The sequence below is a fragment of the Chinchilla lanigera genome, unplaced genomic scaffold (genome assembly GCF_000276665.1).
Source record: "Chinchilla lanigera isolate Chin_1 unplaced genomic scaffold, ChiLan1.0 scaffold00081, whole genome shotgun sequence".
Taxonomy (NCBI): Eukaryota; Metazoa; Chordata; class Mammalia; order Rodentia; family Chinchillidae; genus Chinchilla; species Chinchilla lanigera.
The window spans coordinates 4,723,389-4,734,007 of NW_004955482.1; the positions used below are offsets into that span (position 1 = coordinate 4,723,389).

General features: G+C 54.3%; 1 protein-coding gene across 1 annotated transcript in view; it reads left to right on the forward strand.

The window, feature by feature from the left end:
• Positions 1-10,331: 10,331 nt before the first annotated feature.
• Dhx37 (DEAH (Asp-Glu-Ala-His) box polypeptide 37) overlaps positions 10,332-10,619 on the forward strand; it is a 21,035-nt gene continuing 20,747 nt past the window's right edge. Inside the window, exon 1 of the mRNA XM_005403001.2 lies at positions 10,332-10,571. Within this exon, the coding sequence (XP_005403058.1) occupies positions 10,466-10,571 (106 nt within the window). The 5' untranslated portion in view covers positions 10,332-10,465. The remainder of the gene's footprint in view (positions 10,572-10,619) is intronic.

Genomic DNA, 10,619 nt, shown 5'->3' on the forward strand with positions numbered 1-10,619 from the left:
CCGGCGCTAGCCCCGCCCACGCCACTCCCCGCGCCTGGCGCATCCTTGCTCGGCCTACGCTCCGCCCACGCCACGCCCCTCGCACACCGTTGCCACGCCCCCGGAAGCCTTCCCCGGCCCGAAGGGCTTTTTCCTCTTGTTTTGCAAAATAAAAAGGTTTATTTTTAACTTTACCGCTAAAAGCAACCCAGGCCTGTAAAACTTGCAACAGCCTCGGCAAGGTGAATGATTGCAACTTATGGGGCGACATGAAACACATAGGAGCCATCTCTGCCGATTTCTTAGCAGGGTACCCAAAACCGGCCCCCGGAGCTCGGCCCATCCGATCCTCCTGCGCCCCTGAGCCCAGGGCATCTAGGAGCCACGGAACAGGCAAAACTCCAGCTAAAATGCGGTGTAGGCTGAGAGAGCTGGAACATCATTCCGCATCGTTTAATGAAGTGGGGGTCGGGAGAGTCGGAGAAGGCGAGAGGCGGTGCGGGGACCAGCGCCACCTAGCGCCGGCTGCGGGGCGCGCGGGCCCGGGGCTCCAGGTCTGCGCACTCGCGGGAAGGGGGCGGGGAAAACGCGGAGCCCAGGAAGCGGGCGCCCTAAGGCTGTGCACAGGTGGAACGAGGGGAGGCGATCGGCTCTGGGGACCTCAGACCCCGGGAAACCACAGCACATGCGAGGACCTTGTTTGCACCCGAGAAAGTCCCGGTAGTACAAAATACGCTGCTTTGGCTTGCTGATTACCTCCACCGGAGAGGGTAGGGAGGGGCTTCCGGCGAGCTCCTTATCTGGGGCCCGCGCACCCCTCCCTGCGGCCCTGCTGGACCTTGCGGCGGGCTTTCCTTCCTCTGGGACAGCGAGGCGACCTCTGCACCCTGCGATCCCTCCCTCGGCCTGCCGGAGCCGGCGGGCTGCTGCAGCTCCAGGGAGCTTCGGGCCGGCCGCTCCTCCAAGGCCCTGGGCCGTGGGACAACTGCGCTCGGCGCGAGTTAAAGCACTTAATACCCACCGACGGTTTATGCCATTGCCCGGATGACAGAATCTTCACAGGAGCACCAGAAATGTTTCTCTCCCCTACACACCCTAAAACAAACCAAATAAGGCCAGACGTACAAAATAAAGCCTCTGTTTGCTAATCAAACAGAGAAAAAGATTATCTTGTTTTGGGGGCGTGAGATAGGGTCTTGCTGTGTAGTCCAGGCTGGCCTCAAAGTTGTGACAATCCTCCTGCCTCAGCCTCCCAAGTGCTGGGATTACAGATGTGCGCCACCATGCCCGACAAGAATATCTTTTCTTTCTTTTTCTTTTTGCAGTGCTGGAGAAGGCACTGGGGTCCCCATATATGCCCCACAGTCCCTGTAACTTACTTTTCAGCTTTTATCTTTTAGATTCCTGGCAAGGTTGTCATGCATTTGACTAACCCCTCTGTGAACCGCCTGTGCTTATCTCCTGACTATTTTAGCTTTCTGTCGTCTTCTTTTTTTCAGTACTGGCAACAGAACCCAGGGTGTGGCAAAGGCAGTGCAAGCAGTGTGCCACAGAACTGCATGCCCAATCTTTATTTTATTTGAATTTTGAGACAGGGTCTTGCTAGATGACTCAGGCTGGGCTCAAATTTGGGATCCTCCACCCTCAACCTTCTGAGTGCTGGAATTACAGGCATGTGCCACCACTCCTGGCTTTTGACATTTGCTTAAAATTTTTAGCTAGGCATGGTGGTGCATGCTTATTATCCCAGCACTCGGGAGGCTAAAACAGGACTGCTTTGAGTTTGAGGCCAGCCTGAACTACCTAGCAAGACCCTGTCTCAAAAAAAAAAAAATTTAAAATTCCCTCAAAAAATGCCTACGCAATGCCTGTAATCCGAGCACTCAGGAGGCTGAGACAGGAGGATCTTTGTGAGTTCAAGACCAGCGTGGGCTACAAAGTGAGCTCAAGGCCAGCCTGCACTGCATAGTCTCCAAAAGACACCCCCACCAAAAAAAAAGCCTGTGCAGAACTTAGAATAATGAATGAATGAACCAAGACTGAGATTTAATTGGGATCGGCTCCTTTCTTCCCTGCAAAAAACCCAAGGAATGAAAACAGAATACAAACTTGCAGATGGTATGGGTCAGGGTTGAAGTAGTAGACCTATCACTGTTTCTGAAAACTTATATTAATTTGTGTGTGTGTGTGTGTGTGTGTGTGTGTGTGTGTGGTCCTGGGGATTGAACCCGGGGTCTTTACACTCAGCCACATATCCAGTACTTTATTTTTATTTTTTATTCTGAGACAGCGTCTTAATGAATTGAATTTGCAATCCTCCTGTCTCAACCTCCTACAGTGTTAGAATTACAGTCACGAAGCTGGGCGTGGTAGCGCACGGCTGTAATCTCAGCACTCGGGAGGCTGAGGCAGAAGGATCGCTGCGAGTTCGAGGCCAACCTGAGCTACAAAGTGAGGTCAAGGGGCTGGGGATTTAGCTCAGTGGCACAGTGCCTGCCCAGCAAGTGCAAGGTCATGAGTTCGATTCTTGGTACTGGAAAAAAAAAACAAAAACAAAACAAAACAAAAAACAAAGTGAGCCCAAGGCCAGCCTGAACTGCATAGCGAGACCCTGTCTCAAAAAGCAAAAAAAAAAAAAAAAAAGTTACAGCAATGTACCATCATGTCCGGCCTCTAAAATAGTGTTTTCATTTTAAAATATTAGGATCAAGCCAGGTGAGGTGGTGCACACCTGTACACTCAGCACTGGGCAGGCTGGGGCAGGAAGATTGCTGCAAACTGGAGGCCAGCCTGGGTTATATAGTGAGTTTAAAGCCAGCCTGAACTACACAGCAAGACCCTGTCTCAAAACAAAAACAAAACAAAACAAAAATAAATAAATAAGTTCAGAGCCAGACATGGTGGCATGCACCTATAATACTAGCACTCTGGGAGGCTGAGGCAAGAGTATTCCACGTTTAAGACCAGCCTGGACAACTCAGTGACTTATCAAGACCCGGTCTCAAAAACTAAATAAACAAATAAAAAAGGGCTGGTAAGGTAGCTCAGTGTGAAGGCCCTGGGATCAATCCCTAGTACTGAAAAACAGTGAAGTTAGGACCACAGGCGTGCTCTGTGTTACCATGGGTCGTAGAGCATGCGGCAGGTTCCTAGGTCCTTGTAAACAAAGAACAAAGGACTGGGCCTGGCGCAGGATGGTCAGGAAAACCAGCCAAGTTTATTAAGGCGATAGATAGTACGCTAAGAGTGAGCCGGCTCACACCTGCAAAAGCAAAGTGCCCCAAGAGCGGAGGGCTTAACATGGAGGGGTTTAAAACTTTGCTTGGATTCTGGGAGCCTCCCTCCGGGTGGGGGGGTCTTCCAGAGCGTGATTGACAGCATGATTAACAGGTGCTAAGTCTTTTTTTTTTGTACTGGGAATCAAACTCAGGACTCCAGGCTTGCCAGGCAAGCGCTGGTGCCACTGAGCTATATCCCCAGCCCGAAAGTGCTAAATCTTGTCAGCCACGCACCCTTTCCCACAAAGCCCTCTGATGCCAGGGCGGTAGGAGATCCCCTCCATACACGTGAGCCTTGAGCGAGCTCAGGTGAAGACAGGCCACCGTATGTCATGCCGCCAGGGCCGGTGCGCATGCGTCCTGGACTGGAATTCGGGGATTTTCCGGGGCAGACTTGGGCGTTTTGCTTGTCTTATCTCTGCCTCTGTGCACCAAGCCTTAGCACAAGGGTTGGCTGTAGGGTGTTGCCCAGGGTCAGGAGAATGGAGCGGAGTGGTCCATAGCCCCAGTTCCACTATCTATATTGTTCTCCCCCAGGGTCCTTGTCCCGGAGACCCCTTATGGAATACTGAGGACCACCCGTCCCTCTGCTCTAGCCGCTCCCTGCTGAGCGGGGGTGGGGACCGCCGAGCTCTCGTCCTCCCTGGTCCGCCACGGAGCCCTCCGTGGTGAGTTCTGGGCGTGGAGGCGGGTGTTGGCCCTGGGATCGTATCATCACCTGCAGTTTAATGGCTGTTGGACAAGGAGGAACACATCTGGCTAAGAGAGAGTCCATGCGGTGCACGCAGGCTGCGAGAAGCACTCCCGAGGCCCGGTGACCTGGATGCCCAAGTGCAGGCTTTGAGCGGAATCCCGGTGCCCCAGCTCCGGGCGGTCCCCGCAGTGTGGTCAGCGAGCTTTCCTACTGCATTTCTCGCAGCCCTGGCTGATCCACGTGCGGCCCACACCCTTCCTCCGGAAGCACAGTAGTCCACCTGTCTCAGCATCAGGAGGTCCAGCCCCCCCCCACTCCGGTTTTGTCCTGGAGGACGGCAGCACCCCGGCGACTGCACCTCAGCGTCTGTCAGGTCCCCAGACAACTTTCGCCGACGGGAGAGGGGAGCAGTGAGCCTCCTCCTCCAGGCCTTCCAGACACCATGAGACCCGCCGGGAGGGGATGGGTTCTGTGGCTCCCTTGGCTCTTATCCCGGTGGCTGAAGGAACCCGAAGGGGTTGGGTACTAGGTGCTAGGTTGATCTCTGGAGCCAGACCAGGGAGGGTGTGGGTTCCTGTCCAGTCTGCTGGGCAAGTAGGAATCAGTACCACACAGGAAGTCCTTGAGTCTCGAGACAGAGATTGTTTTCAGCGGCTGATCGCTTGCACTTTCCCCACCAGATAAAGCCCCAGGCCAGGTAGCTGTAGACAGGGGAGGAAAAGGCCCACAACCAGTCTGCAGCAGCTCGGGGAGCTCTACTTTCCCAGTGTATAAATTCCTTTCGGGTTCCACCAGTCTTTGTTCAGTCGAGTGTTTTGCCAGTCCCTGCTGGGGTCTGAGAGCAGTCTTCCAGGGGCTACAGAAACACAATTGGAGGTCACGTTTGACAATAGCCTGACCCCTGTGTCCTAACCCTGTGTGTCCGGAGACCAGAACCACACCGGGTTTAACAGGGTGAGGCTTGGTTTCCCTGGACCCTGGCGTGGCCTGGTAGAGGCGTGATCTCAAGGATGTGTTCGCAGAGGCAATCTCTTAATGTCCCCAAATCTTGACCTCAACCCTGTCTTGAGTCCTCTGTATTTATTTATTTGTTTATGTATTCTCGTACCGGGAATTGCCAGGCAGGTGCTGTGCGGCCGAGCTAAATCCCCGGCCCAAGGTGGGGCGAATCCTCTCTATACGGAGGCACCTGGAGCTTCAGCCGCGTGTGAATGGATATTGGTCTCCAAATAGGTGCTTGTGAGGGGAGAAACCCGAGTGAGATCACTTGGATAGGGTCCGGGGAGGGAAGCAGCCCTCCCTGACGAGGTGACCCTGGTCCTTTCACTGACCGGGAGCTCACACAGGCTGTCAGAGGACATGAACTGAACCGCACGGTCCCCTCGACGTGTGAGGTGGAAGGACACCTGCCCAGCAGCCTGGAGTCCAGCCGGGATGGGTGCAGCAGTGTATCCTCTGCAAGACGGGGGAGCCGCAGCAGCCAGCGGCACCTGGCCAAGCGGGGGCTCGGGGGAATCCCAGAGCAGCAGGGCAGAGGCGCGGTTCCGTGTGGGTGATCGACGCTCATCATCTCCCCGAGCGCAGTCCTGGAGCCGCCACAGGGGACCCGGGTGAAAGACAAGAGCAAGCCCACAGAGGTCTCGCTTGTGGCCAGCACGTCGGCAGTGACTGGTGCGGAGCAGGACATAGCACAAGGAGCCACACGAAACAAGCCGCTCCCCGGGGGGTTTCTCTTCTCCTTTGACTTCTCCTCCTTGGCAAATAGGAAGCCCTGGTGAAGGCGACATGTTCTAACTTTCAGGGGGAAGTCCCGGCAGGGGGGGTCCTCTTGCTTCAGTGACACGGGTGGGGCTGACACGGCATAACCTGCCCGCCTGACGCCCCGCTTTATGAAATCACTGCTGTCAGTGAACCCCCTGCTTGCTGACCCCACCAATGGCTGGTTCCTCATGTCAGGGCTGGGGGCGCGGTTCCCCGTGGTGGCTGGCCCAGTCGTGTCACACATTGGTTCTCTGGGAGGAGAAAGGGCAGGTTTAGAGCTGTGGAACCCAGAAGAGGTGTCTGGGGCTTCCACGAGGGTGGCCTGGCAGTTAGTGAGCGTTCTCCAGCCAGCCACAAGCCCCCTGAGCCTGATGGGACTGTGGGAGACGCCAAGCTGCCCTCTCCTGAGAAATGGAGCCCCTTTCCCCCATCCTTCCCGGCAATCAACTCAAACCCAACCCCCGAAAAAAGCAAAACCGGCCAAACTGAAACAGACGTTCCCTTAATTGGCTGAAAGAATGTGATGGAGTCTGGCCAGAATGCCAGTGTGTCTCATTACAGCACACGGGCAAGAACTGCCCCCCACTGCCGATAGCTGGAATGGGGGCTCGAGCAGGTGCCTGTGAGATAACATCTCAGCAGAGGCCATGGGACTCAGAAAGAATTATACCTTCCCTATATTGCTAATTGGAGGCCTCTGTGCCTGGCACAAAATTGCTCTGGTGTTTTCTTCCTTTTTTTGTACCGGGAATCAAACTCTGGACCTTGTGATTGCCAGGCAGGCGCTTATGCCACTGAGCTATATCTCTGGCCCAAAACTGCTCTGTTTCTCCTTACAGCCACTGCCTACAGCTTCTTTTCCCACACACTCTGCCTCGACCCCACCCACCTCCCTGACTGATACCAATAAAAGCCGTGAGCTATCAGACTCGTGGCCTTTTGTTCCGTAGAGAACACTAGGTCATCCCAGAGTTGTCCGCAGAACTTTCTCTCTGTCTGTATTTCCTTTTTTTTTTTTTCTTGTACTGGTAATCGAACTTGGGACCTTGTGCTTGCCAGGCAGGCGCTTGTGCTGCTGAGCTATATCCCTGGCCCTCCCTCTGTCTATATTATGCCGCCGTGTGCCGTACTGCTGGGTGGGTTAGACTGACACCTTCTGCAGGGGGTTTGGTACAGGACCTTCTCATGGTGTGGGATTAGAATGAGAGCTTCTGTCCCACGGTCATCTTAGAGGCTTCCTGGACCAAGAATGCCGTAACCCCTATTACTCACAGGCAGCTGGGCCAGCCCTCTGTCCCCCGTCTAGTGGCTTAGAAAAGTAGCCACCAGCCAGTTTTCCAGGCTGGGTTTGTTACTTCCTGCTTCTCACCCACCAAGAAAGAAAAAGGGTTACCTCGGCCCGGGATCTCTAACACCAGGGCCTGCATCAAGGCCCAACCTAAGGGATGGATGTCTTGGTTAACTTTCTCACTGCTGAGACAAAACACTGGACACCCAAAGTTAAAGGAGGTTAGGGTTAGGGTAGTTTTTTGTTTGTTTTTTTGTTTTGTTTTGTTTTTTCCCAGTACCAGGAATCAAACTCACGACCTTGCGCTTGCCAGGCAGGTGCTGTGCTGCTGAGCTAAATCCCCAGCCCCTTGGCTTACAGTTTGTAGAGGTTCAGTCCATAGTCAGCTGGCTCCAAGGCCGAGTGCTGTCACAGGGGAGAAACAGTCCACAGCAGGGCAGAAGACAAGACGGCACCAAGCTACAGGCAACAATGCCAGCTTCTTTTGTCCCTTTATATTCTGCCTATATTCACCCGGAACTGTACCATACCAATCAGTGCAGTGATTTAGTCATCACACACACCCTTAATCCCAGCACCTCACACAGCAGGTCCAGCCACCCGAAAAAGCCCCACTAGTGACTGCACGAGCCTTTGGAGGGACACATAGACTCAAGCCACAGCAGGGAACACTCCCAGGGTTCAGTTTCTGGCCCCCAATTGCCTTATTTTGGCACCCCCTAAAATGGGGTCCACAAGTGACAGAAGCCAGTCATTCCCAAAGAGTCCTCAGAGCTGTTTAGAGACCCAGACGGAACTGCCTCTGCTCGCCTTGGGGACGGGTGTCTCTGTCCCATGTTAAGAAGAACCCCAGGGAGGGCACTTTTTGTTGAAGAATCTGGGCCTTACATTGAGACACTCCGTCATCCCACCGTAAGGCCCAGATTCCTAAACAACTGAGAGTGTTCGCGGTATTTTGGCGGGACAGCTCCTCGCTGGGAGGTCGGTAGCGGGCTGGGAGGTCGGTAGCGGGCTGGGAGGGCCCTCCCTGCTCACGCCCTGTCTCTCAGGTCTTGCGCTGAGGCCGATGGTGGGGGCATCTCTAAACTGCGAGGCAAGATGCTCCAAGTATCATGTTGGAGGAGCCAGTTCGAGGATCCTCGCGTTCAAAGGCAAGCAAGTCCGGCACTGAAAGTTCCGGTGCGCGGGAGCAGGACAGGAGCCGGCCCTGGCCCCCAGGACAGAGAAGCCTTCACGTCTCCCCATCTGTGCAGGGAGGTCCGCGGTCCGCCACCAGGGGGCGCTCAGGCGGCGCCGCGGCTTCCCTGGCCTGGAGGTCTGGTCCTGGAGATGCTCTCCCGGGGCTGGAGCGCTGCAGACGTGGGCGTGTTGCTCCGGGACTGGCAGCACCGCACCAGCCACCCTCTCCCCAAAAATGCACCCATGGCGAACTTTCGCCCCTCAGAGGTGAGCTCTTCATCGGGACCTGCTATCCGGGGTGCAGGGCCTGCGGTCCTGATGAGCTTCTGCCCCAACCATACAAGCAGGGCCGGGGGAGCTTGTGGGCGGGGAGAGGCGGGAAGAGGGGTGGAGGACGCCCAGAGGCGGCCCGGAGCAGCGGCAGCGCCCAGGGAAGAGACTGCGCAGGCTGCGAGGGCCATCTGAGCTGCTGTCAGCCCCGGAGAGGTGGGGTTCTGGCCCCACTGCCGCGGGCAGCCCAGCCAGGACCTGGTTTTCAAACTTGAGCTCCTGGGCTGGGGATATAGCTCAGTGGAACAGTGTCTGCCTGGCAAGTGCGAGGTTGCAAGTTCCATTCCTGTAGGAAATTTAGCTGGGCATGGCGGCACACACCTGCAATCCCAGCACTTGGGAGGCTAGGGCAGGAGGATCTGTGTGAGTTCAAGGCCAGCCTGAACTACACAGCGAGACTCTGGCTAAAAAAAATTAAAAAACGGAGTTCCTAGCTGGAGTGTGGTGGTGGACACCTGTAATCCAAACACTCTGGAGGCTAAGCCAGGAGGTTTGCTAGTTCAAGGTCAGCCTGACCTATATAGTGAGACCCTGCTTCAAAAAATGAAAAGCAAAAAAAAAATTTTTTTGAGAGAGGGTCTTACTGTGTAGGTCAAACTGATCTTGAACTCATGGGGATCCTCCTGCCTCAGTCTCCAAAATGCTGGGATTACAGGCCTGGGCCTAGCACATCCCCTCCCCGCTGTATAATTTAAGTGTTGGCCTTGTGTGTGTGTGTGGGGGTGAAAACAGAACGGAGATGTGTTATATTCATGTATCAGCCTCAGCAGGAATGTGATCATGTGTACTGCAGCAGGTGTTAATACAAAATAAAAAACTAGAAAAAGTAAATTAAAAAATGGTTTATCCAGGTGTGGTGGGTCACGTCTGTAATCCCAGCACTTGGGAAGCTGAGGCAGGAGGATCGCCGCGAGTTTAAAGCTAGCTTGGGCTACGCAGTGAGATCCTAGCTCAAAAAAAAAAGAGAAGATAAACGTTTGCCCTTAACAAATTAATGTATTTAAGAGAAAAAGTATTGCGCTGTAACTCTTCTATCTGCAGTGCAATGCCATAATGAGAGTTTTAATCTAGTAGCTGCCTTCTGTCACACCATATACCTGTCCTGTGATGGAAATACCCGGTGCCTATACAACTAATGCATTGGTAGTGGTGCACACATGTACTGTAGCAAAACCAGAAAATCTGATTAGCAGTATGGGGGAAGTTTGTATTGGGGTCGCATATATTTTTTTTTCAGGTTTTATATTTTATTTTTTTATTTTGTCTTTTTGAGACAGGATCTTGCTATGCAGTTTAGGCTGGCCTTGAGCTCACTTTGTAGGCCAGGCTGGTCTCGAACTCGCAATGATCCTCCGGCCTCAGCCTCCCAAGTGCCAGCACGGGTTTTATTTTATTTTTTTAATTTTGTTCCAGGAATCGAACTCGAACTCAAGACACTGCATTGGCCAGACAGGAGCTTGTGCCTCTGAGCTATATCCCCGGCCCTGGTTCGGTTCGGTTCGGTTCGGTTTGGTTTGGTTTGATTTGATTTTGTCTCTTTAAGACATGATCTCGCCATGTAGTTCACGTCACCACGAGGTTTTATTTTATTTTATTTATTTATTTTTTTAAGAGGTTTTATTTTAAAAGCAAATAAACCCTCTTTTCCAAGCTCCTGACTAGAAGTAGGTAATTCCGATTCGCAAACTCAGTTTGAAAGGCGTTACAACCGCCTCCGGTTGAAACTCAAGCAGGGACTGCAGATCCCGCCCTCTTGAAGTAGACCCCGCCCACCAGGGTTGTTATCCCCGCCCCGCGTAGCATCAGGCCCCGCCTCCACCTCACGGTAATTCCCTGCTCTCGCGGGAGCGCGACCCGGAAGTCTCGCGGCTTGTTGGTGGTCTGCGTACCCACGTGGGCCAAACTCGGGGGCGCGCAGTGGTCCTGCCCCCGCGAGAAGCTCGGGACTGAGGCGCCATGGGGAAGCTGCGCCGGCGGTACAACATCAAGGGGCGCCTGCAGGCGGGCCCCGACCCCGCGAAGCGGGCCCCCGAGCCGCCCCCCGTGCGGCTGGAGCTAGAGGGTAAGGCGCCCGCACGGGGCTGGGCGTCGGGGGTCCGGCGGGACGGGG